The sequence below is a fragment of the Falco naumanni genome, chromosome 5 (genome assembly GCF_017639655.2).
Source record: "Falco naumanni isolate bFalNau1 chromosome 5, bFalNau1.pat, whole genome shotgun sequence".
NCBI lineage: Eukaryota > Metazoa > Chordata > Aves > Falconiformes > Falconidae > Falco > Falco naumanni.
Genome location: NC_054058.1, coordinates 87,563,089 through 87,580,707, shown reverse-complemented (window position 1 = coordinate 87,580,707; position 17,619 = coordinate 87,563,089). Strand labels below are relative to the sequence as shown.

The window sequence follows — 17,619 nt, the reverse complement described above, 5'->3', positions numbered from 1 at the left end:
TTTAATCTACTGTGCGTATGTTAAGCAGATAGCGGTACGTGTCATTTAAGACAAAGCTGAGACTATGTAACCAGCTAACTGAGAAGGCTGCGGCTAAACAGTCGTGCTTAGCCTGTGATAAACTCGGGTTGTGGTTTGGCTCTTTTGCAAATAGAAAGTGAAGTCATTTGTACAAGAAGGATCCTTCAGATGCTGAAGATGCAAGGAAAGCTCTCAGGGCTGGGAGTATTTAAGCACGAGCACAGGTATCAAAGTGAGGAAAGCAACACTATACTATGTGCAATTTCTGTTATGTACGAAAACATGCTCTCAGGTGCAAGGGAAATGCATGCTTCTGCGCTGAAACTGAGATACAGCAAAGAAGCACTTAAATCTTTTCTCACTTTTCAAGCTCCTTGGCCTTATGGAAAGAAGTCGAAGTATTCAGGAACACGGAAATGGTCCTAGAACAGCGGTAACTGCAGTAGGAGGCAGCACAAACTGAATCTTCACCCGAATGTGGAGCCTGCCTCGCCAAGGGGCTGTGTGAAATGGCCAGGGAGTTGAGGGGAAGGGGCTGTGGTCAGCATTTCAAAACGTGTTACGCAGTTGCATCGCGTCGAGGTTGTGTTCTGATGGCTGAAGTGAAACAGACAGCAAAGGGAAGAACCGGACACACTTTCTGGCTTTTCTTGGTGTTAACACGTAAATACATTTTATGTTGGATCCAACACAGCTGTTCCCCAGGTTGCCTCACCACAGATTTGCTCTTGGGAGGGAAGACCCGCAGCAAGTACTGAGAGCAGGTGTAAGGTAAATATATGGTCTGGTATTTTTTCCTAGCTCTGAATGCTCTGTTGGAGACTTTCTGAGTGCAAAGCTGTTCCTTGATCTTTGGTTCTTTTGGTTCTTGATGGGACAGTGGTCTGTTTAACTCTGTTTTGAAGCAGCTTTCACTTTCAGCATCCAAAAACGTCCTCTATCAGCAAGTTCCACAACTTTTTTCATGCAATTACTTTATTCAGTTTTACAACACAGAGCATCCTAAATCTCAGGCTGTAAGACGATGACTATTCACCATCTCTGGGTGAAATGACAGGGTGACATATTTGTGTCCAAAAAATTTGTCAGCCTTGCTCTTTACAGGAACAAACACTGCTTGTAAGAAATTAAGTCAAACTTCAAAAGGCAATCCATGATGCTATGCAATGTGTCACCTTGGGCAGTTAACAACACATCCTAAAATTAATCTCATTTTACAGCAGCCCTGTACACGTGAAATGCATTTTATTTACAACTATATTCTGTTTTATGTTACATTATGACATTTCTTTATAGATGGGCTGTGCTATCTGGTTTTTTGCTTTATTCAGGTTAATTCAATCCCCAGTTACTTGAATACACTCACCCTATTTCTGCTTTTATTAAGAAAATCCGTACTCAAGTTAGGGTTGTCTGTAATCAGTCAAGACAAGAGGAATTTTTCCTTTGAGAACTTGAATAGTCATGAGAAATTTATTGAAGTCTCTTAAAAAAATCCACCAAGTCAGTTTTCAGAGCATCTGTCTTACCTGCACCACTCATGTAGTAGCTTGAGGCCTCCCTCTGCTCCCCAAACACAGAATTTGTAATACCCCACCTCAAGTTCGTAGAAGACGTGAGGAAGGGACGACTTTAATGCACTGTTATACCTAAGGGAACTTAAACCTTCGTGTTCTTTCTTCCGTGGAAGAACAGTGAATATTAATCTATATTAACAGAGAAAATAAGGTCTGTGTTTCTTGTGGAGCTCAAGCAAGGCAATAGAGGACTTGGAGATGAGAAGATGCAGTTAAGAGAAAGGAGAGGTGGCTTTAGTTTCTATTCCAAGGACTTTTTGTTTATTGAAAGCAGCCTTTGGGGAAAAACTACAGTAATCATCCCAGTTTCACAGCTGCCCCTTCTTATTCTGGGTGTGGGCTACCACAATATTCATGGCCTGAGGCAGGGAGGGGGTTACCCTCGCTGCCACAGAAGTCACAGCCAGTGGTGCCATGGTGCTACATGCACTGTGTGGTTCATGATCTTTGTCTGCAAACCCAACCAGGCTGCAGATCTTCACACTTTTCAAGAACCCATATGCAGAGCAAGATGAAACAGGTCATAAACCTCAGTCAGACACTATTCAAAACTACAATCTAGTATCTCTTTCCTGACTCTTTCTATGTGTTTTACCTTTCTCTTTTTTTTACCCCAAACACACCAAACAGGCCCACTGGAGCTGCTGATAGCTTCTGTTTTCATCAGTAGTGAGGCTGCAGGCAGTACACACTACTACCAAAGCTGAACACCATCACTGCTTTAAGTCCAACAGGTAGCACTCAGACACCAGAAGCAAAGTCTGTGGAAGGACCCAGTCAGCTACGTGTGTCTGACACACACGTAAGATTAAACTTAAGCAACATTAAACTCTTCAGATGCCAAATGCCACTTCAGGCATTAGCTTGAGATGCCTGTGTTACAAGCAGAATAGCCCTAGCTTTTCTCTGTAGTTAATATGAGTTTCTACAGAGATTCTGACAACCAGGGATTTGAAAAGCAGGAGTAACTACACCTAACAGCATTGTAGACATTTGTCTACAGTAAGGCAGAATAAATTTTAGTTTAGGTTCTTGAGTTGTGGATTACAGTGTGGGGGAGTTACATAAAGCCAATGATCAGGCTTAACGTAAGGGCCTCTATCCTTACTCAGAAATTTTCCTTTGCATTGTTCCAAATTGTCAGCTATTTGCACATGTACTTCCTTCTGTCTCATATGAATTGTTTGACGTTCAAATTGGCTCTAGAGGAAGCTGAGTTTTCTTCCAAAGACAAGTCAAATAGATAATACTTGAGTGATTTCAATTTCAAGGAGAGCCAGAGACTGGACCAACAAGTTCTGCAGGTTGCTTTTGCCAGATCTGCTCAGCCTGAGGAAGCCTGCACAACAGCACCAGCCACCCACGGGGAAGCAGGCTCCACCCACCAATACATAATCTAGAGGATAAAAAGAAAACACGGTCCTAAAAACTGAAACATACATGGGTAAAGGTAGATCCTGAACAAAGTATATTTTAAGTGGAAAAAAAACAAACAAACAACCAAAACCCACTTTATTAGATATGAACTTTTTACTCAAGTTTTCAGTCAACAAGGAATAATTTTATGCCCATGACTATTTCAGCAATACTGACTTTTTTTTTTTTTACACTAATGGAGCTCCTGTCATATTACAACTGGCCCTAACCAAAATTCTTTTTTTCTCCTTAGTTCATTCAAATCTAGGCAGACATCCTTAACAAAAACATCTAGTAAAGAAGAGAATACAGAGCATGCTATCTTACTCTAGTTTACAGAATGCAACACATGGCACATTAAAATATTCTTCTCCAAAGGGACTACTTAATAAAAAAATGAAAGCAGCACCTGTCGTCTTAAAGTGTATTCAAGTGAATATTTTCATAGGTAAAGTTTTGCACTGCAAATTAAGATATTATCATTACAGCAGAAGAGGGAAACATTTTAAAAACTCTTTTTCCTATGAAATCGAAGTTGCTGCTTATTCATGAACTGTTGGAATAAAGAAAACCATCCTTTCATACTCACATCTGTTATGAGACAGTCCTTTTTAAGTGAATCTTTCACTTTTAATTAGTTTGGTAGCCTACAGGGCACAATTGGGTATTGTGATGAAGCTACAATGAATATGGCTTTCCTATGTTGATAACACCATTAAGTTTCATATAGGCAATCTGACAGCTGAGGGGGTTACAATCCTGCAGATACATCAAGTAATAAGTCTTTGCACACATAGATTACATATCAAATTACTGGTGTAGCACAAACTGTTCCATTGCGTATCTTATACAGGACAATTAGGACATACCCGTGCTACATTATGAAAGAGACAGCTACCCAAACCAAGTAGACAGGTTTTACCACTAAACTTGTAGGTAGCCTCTCTCAAACATTTAACAATACAACTCAGTATTTGAGTACATACTGACTAAGAATGCATTGTAGTATTTATGTAAGAAACAGGACGGAGCTAAATACCAATTGGTACAAAGATTTTCCGTTGCTTTCCACAGAAGCGGAACTGCAGTGCTGCAATGACAATATTTGCTGCCATCTTAAATTATTAAGTCATCAGCAAAATTACATCAAAAGACTTACTGAAAACTCACAGTCAAGACGACAGAGGAAGTTTTTCCAACAGTACTAATTTTGGTTTCAAGTTTAAAGTAAAAGGAGGTAGTGCAGTAAGGTTCAACCCAATTTTACTAATGCCAGGTATATTTGCCAGTGGCCTGTGGGTTGTCTTGTAATGCGATATTTGAAGAGGGTTTGTTTCCATCAGTATGTGTGTGTAAGAAAACATCAGCTGGTCTCCTGGTTTAACATCTTCTCTTTTGTCATACCTGTAAAAAATAAAGGCAACTTATTTACATTCCTCTCTTTAGGTATTAAACATCTCCATTATTGCAAGGGCATGTAGCATCCAAAATGAAACACAAAAGGAACTGTAACGTTCTCAGCTATACCTCTTGATTAAATTAACTAGTACTGGAGGAGGAAATAGTATTTTTTAAGAGTTTAGGGAACCAGTCATTCCATGCAAGTCTTTCTGCTGCTGTTGTATTAGAAATCAGGACTCCTAGAAAAATTCTCACTAGTCCTCTGAGTAATGTGGAAAAAGGACACGAAAGCCTAAGACTGTAGAAAACTGGACTCATTTTTGTTTTACTCTACAGGAACTGTGGCTTGGATAAGTGTGGGAGTTTTTTGGTGTTTTGTAGGTTTTGGTTGTGGGTTTGTTTTTTTTTTCTTTCTTTCAGCGTTTGCTTGTTTGAATTAAAGCACTTCGGTAGAAACTCTTCTGGTAGGCATACACTAAAGTATGAGCCTCAGACAACAGTAGGGAGAAGACTTCCTTGAACACTTTAGGATAAAGAACAGTCTTGCAATTATAGTACCAACTTGACACTTGTTATTTCTGGGTTCAATTCCCCATCTACTAAATGTCTGGGTAGGTCGCTTTGGGTCAGCTTTTATAGACCTGTTCAGGTACCTACATATATATATAAATAATGTATTAAAAGATTATATGAAAAGTAACTAGTAAGTTCCAAAACTATTTGATATGTACACTTAAAAGTTATTTCTTAAAAGGAGTTACATTCCTCATGAAGACGCTGTTCTACTTCACAATAGTTAGTTATTCATTCACTGAAGAGTCAGGTGGAAACTACAGCCCAAGAGTTAGGATGCTCACATTGAACATGGCAGCCTGATAAAGTCCTTAATCCAACAACTTCAAAGGGAAAGAATAAGAGAAGTTCACCCCAAAACACTCTGTGTGATTCCACAGAGGGAGACCTGGATTCCAATCTTTGCTCTACATCCCAGAAAAACATTCTACACCAATGCTAGCTGTGTAACAGTCCAGAAGACAGAGGTTAGGATGGAGGTTACTCACCTCTAGTTTATAACAAGACAGTCTTAGGCATCTACCTATAAGACCAGGGGTGCTCAAACTACGGCCGGCGGGCTGGATACGGCCCCCCAGGGTCCTCAATCCGGCACCCGGTATTTACAGACCCCCCCGCCGGGGGTTGGGGGGGAACCAAGCAGCCGCAGATGGCTGCCTGCCGCTTCATCCGCCCGCTGGCCCCTGGTTAAAGAGTTTGAGGACCCCTGTATAAGACTGTCCATGCTCTCTAACCCAAACGAAGATCAGTGCCCGGTTCTTCACCCTTTCTGTTGCCCTTTTCTATGAACTGGTTTCTACTAGCTTTTGGAGCTCCTGTTTTTAGGCACCTGATTCCTCCCACACACTCCACGAGCAGCTTACTCAGGGATGCGGCTTTTCTTACAGGCATGGACACTGGCAGTTAAGTGGTGCAATCCCAACCCTACATACCCTTAAATGCACCTCGGAGTAAATCCAGGCTGCGTCTTTCAACATATGTGTCTTTGCAGGCCTAGCCTCTTATCTGCCTGAATTCTCTCTGAAAAACTGGAAACAATCTCAATTCCTATTATTATAATGCTCCACGACATAGCAGTCATTAACATTTCAGATATTTAAAGCAAGTACTTTACAGCAAACTAGAGGATTTGTGTGGATTGTTAACTAAAATTATGGCAACCCAGAAGAGACCCCAGGCTCATAGAATCCAGAGGTGTCAATAAACACACTGTATAATGCAGAATTAAACTTTGCACACTGAAGTGCTTTCTTCTAAAAAAAAAAAATAAATGCTTGCACACTGATTTCATCTGCTACTTCCAAAAAGATCACAATACCACTTAAGGAGCTATATGAGTCCAAGCTGGCAGAAGGAACGGCATACTTTGTAACAACTTTACCAACTACTAATTTTGCATTTTCTTCATCAGCAAATAAAAGGGCCTTTCATCTGGCTGCAAGCATTTCTGAATTTTATTATTTTAAATGCTTTAAGCTTACACAGCGTATTTATTCCTGGTTCAAAGAGACTGTACTAATTGAAGACAAGATTGTAACACCTGTTCTGTGTAAGAATCTGCATCAAGCTTCTTTTAATCATCCTTTGAAGAAAAATAATGGATCACTTGCATTTTTCTTGAGGCAAATAGATCTAATCTGAGCACACCAGTGAAAGCTGTTAACTTCAAGACACTTTCATTTATGGATTGTAGCTATCCTGATGAATCATCAGCCTTCATAGCCACTCCATCCATAAATCTGTTTTCACCTGATGTACATAGTCTATGAAGATGGAAAGTTGGTTCTCACCTATCTGAAAGGCTGTCACTTCCTTGGATGAAGGGAAAATGGACAGCTGGTGCCACTAAACTCTGCATTATTGTCTGTCAGACAAAGCGGTAGTCCTGTGTATGATGCTCAGCTGAGGATTTTCCCTGTTTTTTTTAATGTGAAACTTTATGACGAACCAGCCCTCTCTTGAGGCTTTTTTATGATGAGTAAAGATAAAAATGAGAGAGACAAACTGTTCTGTAGCTGCAACACTATGAAATCCATCAGTGACAGGGATATTATTCATTTGCTTCCCAATCCCACTACACTACAGCCTTAGAAGCCCAACACAACCCAAACCCCACCACCTCAAAAAGCTCATTGGAATTATGCACGCATTCAGGGACTAGAGGTGTGTTCAGAGTAACACGCGTACTTAAGTATATTCAAAAAAAGAACGACTGGAACATTTTAGCTATCATGTATGTTCTACACTTGTACTCTAACAGTTCAAAGTCTTCTCCTGACTGTTTGCGGCTTAAGACTTTTCTCTAGATTGAACATGCAAAAAACAATTTGGAATAAACACTGGATTGGTAACTGTCAAAGAAATTCAGCTTTAAACTGTCCATATCCTCACAACATTATAAAGAGCACACAGAAATAATACAAGGCATAGCAAGCTCCATGATTTTTGTAATTCCCCCAGAAGCACACTTTTCCCTTCTTCCTCTCTGTTTCCAAATACTTTTATCTCTAAACATACCAATAATTAAATTATGTTTGTTCATCTGATCCTAAAGAGTGTAACTGGCAAAAACAAACTCCACACTCAGAGTACTTCTTAAACCAGAATCTGCTTGTATTGCTTTTGTTTTGTGCGAGTATGAAGTGAGGTTTTCTGTCACTTTCTGCTGAATTACTTTCATTAAGATGACAATTTAAATTGGGAACCTACACTTCAGCTGAAGAGGTAGGCCTAAAAAACAGAAAGGTGCTTTTTTTTTTTTTTTGGTCTGCAACCTGGAAACTAAACAATGCTATCCCATAAATGTCTCCTGCGCTTAATTTCAATATTTTGATTCTTAAAACTGTATGTCACTGCTGGTCATGGTAACAAAGCACTCAAATGCTTTCTGAGAGCTAATGAACGTGACTGATAGCCCACAACAGCAGCTTCAATGCTACCTATGTGAAGGATGTTCCACATATTAATACTCAAAGTCTTATTTTTATGCACATAAGTCCCACATTGCCAGACATCATTCAAAAACAAACAAAATCAGAAGATACCTCCACAATTATATACACTGCTATGCCAAGAGCAGAAAAGCGTTCATATACAGCTGTGTTTTACAAGATCTAGTGAGATATCAAATGTAGCTGCATTAAAGATACTGGTGTTTTAGTAAGATAATGTTTTGCGCTGTTTCTGATATCCTTAAAACATTCTATGCTATTCGGGCATAAAACCAACCAAAATAATTAAAAAACACTGTAATGCTCCACTTCTGAAATGGCAACACTGCATACATCAAAATTTTCTCAAGATCTACATTGTTCTTGACCTGGCTTAATAAATACGCTGTACCAGAAATGGTATCTGTGATGCCTGCCTCTCTGCATATACAGAAAAAGGAAAAAGCAGGTTCCTGTCTTCAGATCAAAATATTTCATTCGTAACATACCTCCAATCTGAATTGATTTCTAGAAACCGAGAAACTCCTGTTTGTGCTGCAGCCACGTCAATATGAACAGAGACGTCTACACAAATGAAGAAAACAAAATTGTTTCAAAATAATTCTAAGAACACTCTGATTAATAGATTAACAAAATAGTAACAGAAAAGATGCATTTAAGCAGTGTGAAGAAGTAATATCCAATACATGTAAAAATACACTAAACAAAAGAACTCTGCAATTGAAATTTGGTCAATGTACCTCAAGCCAACTTTACGTACCTGCTGTTGAAGGTACCAACTCATGCAACTTCTGAATTGCCACTCCTCCAGGATAATTGAAATGTGAAACATATAAAGATGTTCCTGAATAAGCAGCATTAACTAGAAGATGCATTATAACAAAGAAAGATCCAAGTTTGTACAGCCAAGATTTCCGGTGGTTATTCAGACTGTTGAGGGAGGAAAAAATGAGTCAGAATAAATTTTTTTCTTTCATACTGGTCATTGACTATCATGACAGAACTTTTATGAAAACCCCACTGCTAGATAATAAAGATTAACGCACGCTTTACCACAATTGTGTGTATGGAATGCAATTACTATCCATTTCTAAAAGAATAGCTTCTAGTACCATTTAAATTAGAATATTCTCATTAATAAAGCTAATACAAGCTCATCAATAAAGCTAAGTATTTCTGTGTTTAAAACCTTTAGTTACAAATATATTCTCTTTGAAAGAAGTTTAGAGTTCAATTTGTTTACTCAATATACCCAAGTTTAACTATTTAATACAAACTCCGTATTTCATGAGCCCCACCTGTGTATTAAAACTATATCCTAAGGTAAGTTACGTTGACAACACAGTCGTGCACTGGAATGTGTCTTTTTCTCTGTTGGATAAAACAAACTGAATTTTAACAGCGTAACAGTAAAATCAGGGCTCTGTTCTCAAGACTGCCCCAGAGCTGCCAAATGGTACTGTCCATTTAACTTTTCTGTGTCTCCATTTCCCTCATTAGTCGAATGGGAACAACGATACAGACCTCCTTTCTAGAACATAGGAAGATCTCAAGATGATCCAGATACCAAGATTGAAAGAACCACATAAAAATAGCAGTAGTAGTTTTGTTTTTCTTTTGCATTTTCAGAGAAAAAAAAATACAATAGAATTTTGAACTTACATTCGTGAGCACATTTTAGCAGCCACTATGTTGAAGACAGGGAAAGTATATATGATGAAACGCAGCTCTTTGTGTGGGAGAAACGAATACAAGAAAATAAAGCCCAGTGCTGGCAAAAGTAATATCCGAGTTCTCTTTTCTGCTACACCTAAAGGTACAAATACAATGCTGCATCCCAAAGCACGAGGCAGGGCTGAATAGAAATACCACAAGAATGGGGAAGTCTTCAAGGTGAAAAGGAGAGTTAAGGATGTTTTCACTGCTAACAAGCAAAGTAGCTATTTTTTACAGTAGTACGCACAAATTTAGCAAGTATGTAGTATACTTCTTATGTATCACATTATTTCAGGCATTTGGTTTCCTGCCTTACCCTTTGAGAAATAAAAGCAATTGCCTAACTACATTCACATCACCCAACAGAAGCACATCAGATGGCGCTAACGATGGGCAACGTGAAAAAACAAGGGGAAGAAATCTGGCTGTACATTCGTAGAACACAAAAAAGCAAAAAGAAACAGTCAAGCAGAGGAAAGTTAACATTCGTAGAAAAATCTAAGAAACTGATATTGTCTCATAACAAAAAGCTAGCTGAAAAATAGAATTTAACAGTGTAACTGAGACTCAGGAATAGATTACGTCAAGTCTTCGCTTTGGCTGGTAGTGTTCAATAGATCTTTTCCCTGGATGTTTCAAAGGATACTCCCCAGCTGGAACTTTTGTTTAATATCGTATTATACCAGAGCACTTTCCCCTCAGGCCACACAAGTTGCCTCCAAAATAAAGAATCCACAGCAACTGTTAGCCCTAAAAGAATTAAAAAAATATATATATATATATCTGTGTGAAGTAAACTAGGGAAAAGCAAACTAGCACAAGCAAATTGCACATTTACTGATGAGATCAACATAAACTGGAACATGTACTGTAAGCCTCACTCAAAGCCACAGAAAATGTTGAATCCGTCTGTCTTGCAGTGGAAATGCAGGGGAGGGAGGCACTTCTTAACAGAAGTTGTAACAGAAGCATGTTAGATAGAAATCTGATTGAGATTTGTCCTGCTCCAACCCCATGTGTGAAAAGCAATGGTTGAAGTTTGTTGTAAGAGTACTAGAGCATTAAATGCAATGAATGGTAAGAAAACAAGGTTAACTTCAAATGGTACTAAATGGATTTTTATTGTAAAGCTTTTAAGTTAAGAAAAACAAAAAAACAAAAAGCCTTAAGGGCCTGGTCACCAGAGCAGTCAGTCAAATTTCCAGACTTCTGCTGAATGTGTTACGTGGCATTTGTTTTTTCCAAGCAAGCACTTACCCAACCAAAAAATTCCAGCAGGAACAGCATGGGAAAGCACCTTGAAAATGGAGATTCTTTTAGTTAATAACGTCACCAGGAGCATGAGGCCTAAGAATATGCAAAGCTCCGATCTGAAGACTATGATTGCCAAAGCTGAGAACCAAATGAACGGCCTTTGCTTTTGCTGTATCCAAAACGTCAATGCCAAGAGCACTGCAAATATAAATAAAACACATGTCCAACACACAGAACTATTGGTTTTCTAAACGGCAACACTTTTCTCAAATGCTAGCATCTTGTTCCTCTAACTTCTCACCAATCCTCCCTTCCAAACAATGCTATGTAATTATTATTTCTGAGTATCAGCTGAGGAGTTAGTTTATTCTCTTGGCTGAGTATATCCTCTGTTCATGGTAACAACAACGCATTTCAAATGTGAAAGTGAGATTACAGACTACTGCTAAGGGAGAAGGAACAATAAATCCATTTGCGTGGTTAGATGGAGACACACTGTATCTCTACAGATGAAGTTGCCTCTGTTTTTTCACAGTTTAAATCACGTAACACCGACTACATAGTAAAGTGGTCATGATCCTAAGGAAAACGTGTGAAATGCTAGTATTACAAAACCATGAAACAACTTGTAATATTTAATACCTGCAGAAATTATCAGAGAAGTTTATTACTACACAGTTTATCTGAGAATTCAACTGCTTTTGGTTTTCAGTTCTGATTTACACAAGTTCTTACACCAACCTCATTTTATTAGTTGAGCAACTTGCACTGAAGCATTGACTCAGCTAGTATCTGTTACACGTGATTAATCTTCCCCCTCATCATCTCTGGGGAAAAACTTAATGTTTAGAGTAAGGTTTTGGACTTTAATTCCACTCCCCCACCCCCCACCCCCCACCCCCTTTACTTTAATTGCACAAACTGCTTCATTTGTACATAACTCCAGAAGAGGAAGGTAGAGATGTTGTGGTGGGGGTTTGTTCCAGTCTCATGAGAAAGCCAGCTGTTTCCCGTGCAGAAAAAGTTCACAGATTTTCTGAACTTCAGGTGTACCTACTGCCTTTTTAATAGTTCTATGTTTTATGCATCAGATATATGTACTCAAATCTCTAGTTAATTAAACCATCTGACAAACTCCACATATACTCAGATTCAATAAAAGTTGCTTCAACAGCCATTGTAAGCATATACAGTAAAAAAAAAAAAAAAAAATCACAACTACTTCAGTTTTCTAGTCTTGTTATCACAGTTTAGTCAAGCACATACATTCATTTGGTCTGAGTGCACATCTTCTGTGCTGTAACTATTGATACATTTGAGAAGAATTTTTAAATTTTTAAATTATTCCTATGCAAATACTTACCAAAAGGAAGTGCAAACACATTAGGGAGGGTTCGTGTGCAGTAGAACATCAAATGAAACTGAGTAACCGAGATGAGACAGAAGATTGTTGATGTAGTTGCTCCAAACTGCTTTCTAACTTCTTTCTGCAGCTTCCACAAAGTGTAAATCACACTGAGCCCCAAGCTTCCTCGGACTATTAGAATAAAAATGTGAAATAAGAGTAATATTAGACGGACGACTGACTTAACAACCATGGTACATAATGTAATGGGAGGAAGTTATGAAGAATAATACTGAAGATATCACAATATAACTCACTCCAAACTAAAAAAAAAACCAAAATTCCCCATTAGTTTATCTACCTTTAACATGCATGATACTTCTGCACAATAGTCAAATGTTTCCCTGCCCAAGTTAAACAATGTTTTCTGAAGCATATACAGAAGTACACACTGGAGTGTATTCTCTGAAGACACTTGCTTTTTCTGACATTTGTTAGCACAGACTTTCTCTGTGCTGTTAAGTTACCCCAAAGAGGGGTAACTAGAGAATTGCCATGCTGACTCTAAGTACGTACAGTTTGAAAAATCCCTCATTAAAGAAAAGAATATCACATTTCGGTCATTGATGCAAACACTGAATGTTACAACACCCATTAGTCCAGTAGTAAAAACATCTCTATTCTAAGGATTTAAAGTTCTCATACCTATCAACTGGGAGTAAAACTTGGACATTCTTAGCACAGAAAGTACATATATAGCTGGGCTGGAAAGAGCAGCAATAAAAATCGGTCCAAGGAACGTTCTTGGGACAACTCCAGGAAATTCATGATGGTCATACTGCAAAAAGGAAAATCTAAGTATGATAGGCAAATCAGAAACAAAGGAAAACTGGGATAAATCATATTCACATTGCATTTATCCTACTCATATAGCAGGGAATTGCTATCTTTAACACTATCTGAGGAGGAACACCTTCTTTCCAATTTACCTTATCCAAGTCCAGTTGGTGGTACACCACATCATGGATAGCTTGTAGGTTAAAGCTTTCCTCCACTTTTGTAAAAGGACAGACAGTTAAATGAACAAAGGCCACAACAATAATCAGCAGCAGCAATGGGAATGACCGCCCACTCGAGCTCCTCTTCTGAGCCATCTTGCCTTCAAAATTGACATATATTCTATTATTATTAGAAAGAAAATCAAAAGAAAATACATTAACAACATGGCATGAAGTGTACAAACAGGAAAAAAAAAAAGACTGATAATTCAAGGAAAACATACTACAGTAGCGTACAAGTTTAACCAGTCTAATAAAACAAATAATCCATCCAATTATTATTATTATTTTTAATACGTTCAGTGTATCAAGTAGATCGCAAAAAAACATATTCAGGCAGCATTTCAGGATTTATGCCACCTTCTGTAAATGCAAAGGTTTTAGTTTTCACCTAAAAAACCACTCAGACAATACAGACCCAACTTAAGAAAGTATTTCCCTTTGCATTCCATAGTGCCACCACTGCTGAGAGTGCCACCTCAATTACATCTGCACTTTGTGGGAGAGGCAGCTTTGTAACTTATTCTCACTTTAATCACACACTGGATTTATACACGATCTTTAGAACATACTCTCTCATTTGTCTAGAACTCTGAAAACTAGCGGGAGAGGAACCACAAGGATGAGAAATTGTTCAGAATAGAGTACTTTGATCTTCTGAGTTTGCCAGCAGCTAGGTCTGGACGTGATGAGTGAAAGATGAACCCCCTTCCACACCCACACCACATGACACTATGGCACAAGATGGTCTGAACCCCATCCTTCGCACTCCTACCCAGAAACGATGGCCACCTCTCCCTAGTGCTTAGTTTCACAACACTGCTGACCCATTCTTATGGGAGCATTTATGTATATTACGATGCATAATACGTATATTATGATTTGTTTTAACATGAAGATAAAATCACATGTCCAGGTGATGATAGAGCAAATAAGCATAGGTATTGTCATGGGTAAACAGTTAATCTTCTCGGGTTTCAGATTATAAACCAGTAAAAAAAGCCAACACACAGTTATTTTCCATGACCATTTCCAGAAAAAACATGGTAATTACTTCATGTTCTTTTAATTTAAGCTTCCCACTTTTTATAAGTCTGCAATTTAAAAAAAAGATGAGATTTTGATTATTGCTATTCTTGTTCTGTTCTCACAGAACTTCAGGGTACAACTGGGGTTTTGGTTAGAGATGTTTTCTCCCATGTTTTGGTCTAAATAAATCATCCATCAAACAGATATAAAATAGCCGTCAGATTTGCTAGGATCACTTAGCAACTGCCTCCTAGAGTTACTTTTTCCTGAACTGCTGTTTGTCCTGCTCATTAGTAAAAATAAACAGTGAGGTAATGTTGCTTATCTTCACAGCTAACACCAATAAATCCCAGCGTTTGTGTACTTCCTGTAAACCCCATGTATCTGCTTATTAATTTATATACCTCAGTGACTGCATCGCTTTTTCTCATGATTGCCGCTGTTAAGTCTATAACTGAAGCTCTAACCCTGCGCTCAGACAGCTCTGTCATAGGTTCTTATGATTTCAGCTTGTTCTGCAATAAACACAACATCCCAGGAAGTGGGGAGAGATCCTTTTAACCTGTGCCTGGTATTACTTCTTTGCAAGGATGGATAAAAATGGGTTATGCTAAGACAGGATCCTTTTCCCACAGCAGTAATAAAAAACTTATGGGACTGACATCAGGAACACTTCAAGAAATGTTTAGCAGGAGTTATACCTCTGCACAGGGCAATTTATCCTGTACAAATTCTTGTCTCTAGAAAGCTCCCTTGCTGAATTCTTTCAATAAATAAAGGCTTCTCATGTTTCTGCCCAAGCTTACCCAAAAGAAAAATGGACGCTGAAGGATCAATCCACCACTGCATACAGCAACGCAGGCATATGAGTAGCTTGTCTATCATGTGAAACAACATATAACATACACCAGCAAGGTAGGTATTCCTCACTCCCAATTCACAGCTTCTTACTATTTCAGGTACTTTAATACCCAATGAATCCTTGTAAAAGGACCCAAGTGGCAAGCAGTTCTATTGTTCCCTTCTTAACTCTATCAGTTGTATAATAAAGAGATGTTATCTTCACCTAAAATACTGCAGTCATTATACTCTGACCAATCTACAATATAGCCTGCCCCTACTATCTTTAGCTGATCACCACATGAATAATTAGTTCCAACTTCCTAAATCGTCAGAATAACAGTGAAGCTGCAGATCCCATACAGAGTTTATCAGAAGGCTTTTTTTTTTAATCTTGTTGCCTTCAATCTCTTTGTATGCCTGAAGAAAGTAAGCTTGCCGGCATGCTCACACATTCTGAAGATAATTATATGCATTATACATACTGAGACTCCCTGAAGGGAAACACGATAGAAGATAAAAACCCAAAGCATGAAGACAACACCTAGGTTTATGAGATAAAGCCTAATAAATTTAGTGGTCTTGTCAAGACTCAAGATAACTTGCTCTGTCAAAAACTGATGCCGATGAATCTCAAAATTCAAGTGGAATTTATTAAGACAGGTAGACACTGAAATTTATGTTTAGAATAAATTTACCATATAAAAGCAAATTACTTGCAATTACAGCTTTTATTTTTTAATGCCAAAACCACAAAAACAGATTTTCACTTAATAAATTATTTTAATGACGAAGGTTAGAAGAATATCTTAAGCACATACAAATAGTTTTATCCATTATTAATAACCTAACGTTAGTATAATCTTCCTCAGACCTGTACAACGTAGCCCCATTGACTCCCCCCCTCCAGATGTCTCCATCAAGGATGAATCATGGAAGAGTAAAGATTTTCAACACAAAGAATTCATCCCTTCTTGGGATTAAACCGAGTGAAAATAAATTGTCTTCTTACACTAAAAAAAAAAGGATGAAGCACTTCAATAAAAAATGGTTTATTTTTTTTTAAATATATTTTTCCTGTGGAAGTGGCATTAGTTCCGATAACGGACTTTCTACTCTTTCCATGAAAGATCTACCATATTTAGCTCACTGATGTTTTCCAGACATTCGTAAGTGTAAATATGTTAAAGAGTTTGGCAGCCAAACTGCTTGTTGAATCTGCCTACAGAAACTCCATTTCACTCCCTCACATGCTCTGTATGGAGGCACCTAAGCACAGCCACCAACAGCATCCCATCACAAGGCCCTCCCTTTTTAGCTTGATCTAGCTTTGGTAAAACCTGTCATATTTTCTTCAATTTTCATGGTTTTTTTCCTATGCTTTAATTTAATAGCTCTGGCAACTTCGCCCTATAGCTAACTTCTGAATGAGGACAGAATTAAACTTTGTAGTTGCCGGGACTGCTTTTTCTTCATTTGTAAGAGGGAACACAACAGTTACTATTCTTATATACATTTCCTCATGAGTCTGGGGGGGGGGGGGGGGGGGGGGGGGAAGAAACAAAATCTTAAAAATAAATCAAGACAAAAACGAGAAGAGGAAGCTGAGGCAGGAAAGGCAATCCGGACAGCACCAGATACGAAGGTGCAACCAAGCTACGCAGCGTCACTCTCCGGACGGGGGAGGGCACACACAGAACGCTCTCGACCGAAAAAAACCCTCCCCGCAGCCCCCCGCCCGCCCCGCCGCGGCCCGACCCCTCTAGCGGCCGGCAGCCGCCCGCCGCCACGCCCGGGGCTCCGTGCGCCGCCGGACCCGCCGAGCTCCACGCCCGGGCGGCGACGCGTCCGGATGGCCGGCAGCCTGCCCGCCACGTCCGGCGCGCCCCGGGCGGATTTACGGTTCCTCCCTCGGGGCGCTCCAGGACGGTAGCACGACGCCACCCGCCGCTTGCGTGGGCCACCGCGGCGGACACCGTCCGTCCCGCCCGCCCGCTGGCCGGCGCCGCGCGCGCCCCCTCAGGCGGCGCCCGCCCTGCCCTGCCCTGCGCCGCTCCCGCCCGCCCGCCCGCCGCAGCCGGGAGCCGGGCAGCCGGGGGCGCTGGCGGCGCACTGCCGCGCGGTTGCAGCCGCAGCCCGGCGGGCGCCTCCGCGGCTGCCGGGGACGCGCTCCGCCCGGTTGCGGCGAACGAACAGGGCCCGCTGGCAGCCGCTGCCCCGCTCCGCACACCCGCGGCCGTTACCTCCCGCCGCTCCCGCCCCGCCAGCCGGCCCGGGCGCAGCGCCCTCGGCCCGGCCCGGCCCGCACTCACCGCCCGGGCGTCCACGTGGCCGCCCCGCAGAGGGCGCCGGCAGGAGGGGGCTGGCGGCGGGAGGCGGGAGGGGGGGAGCCAGCCCCGTGCCCACGTGACTGCCCCGCCGGCCAGCCATATTAGGTG

The 17,619-nt window shown here is 40.3% G+C and overlaps 1 protein-coding gene across 4 annotated transcripts; it reads right to left on the bottom strand.

The window, feature by feature from the left end:
* Window positions 1-3,308: 3,308 nt before the first annotated feature.
* On the bottom strand, window positions 3,309-17,611 carry ALG12 (ALG12 alpha-1,6-mannosyltransferase). Of its 4 annotated transcripts, none has more exons than XM_040596316.1 (10): window positions 17,494-17,611; window positions 13,244-13,413; window positions 12,960-13,092; window positions 12,273-12,446; window positions 10,913-11,107; window positions 10,302-10,405; window positions 9,602-9,825; window positions 8,700-8,869; window positions 8,428-8,503; window positions 3,309-4,418 (listed from the first exon to the last, which is right to left on the bottom strand). In XM_040596316.1, exons 1-10 carry the CDS (start codon window positions 17,609-17,611, stop codon window positions 4,187-4,189), a joined length of 1,596 nt encoding a protein of 531 aa, XP_040452250.1. In that variant the 3' UTR covers window positions 3,309-4,186. The 4 variants fall into 4 exon arrangements, with proteins under 4 accessions (XP_040452250.1, XP_040452252.1, XP_040452253.1 ...); XM_040596318.1 differs by having other exon boundaries at window positions 13,244-13,433; window positions 17,494-17,603; XM_040596319.1 differs by lacking the exon at window positions 17,494-17,611 and adding an exon at window positions 16,056-16,194 and having other exon boundaries at window positions 13,244-13,433.
* Window positions 17,612-17,619: the final 8 nt, after the last annotated feature.

Bases quoted from the DNA above. Each gene is read 5' to 3' on its own strand.
- ALG12 (XM_040596316.1), bottom strand. From the start codon at position 17,611: ATGGCTGGCCGGCGGGGCAGTCACGTGGGCACGGGGCTGGCTCCCCCC. The intron at 13,414-17,493 runs GTGAGTGCGGGC...TCAATTTTGAAG, and splicing joins GCCACGTGGACGCCCGGGCG to GCAAGATGGCTCAGAAGAGG. The intron at 8,870-9,601 runs GTAAGTTCAAAA...CTCCCTCAACAG, and splicing joins GCTAAAATGTGCTCACGAAT to TCTGAATAACCACCGGAAAT.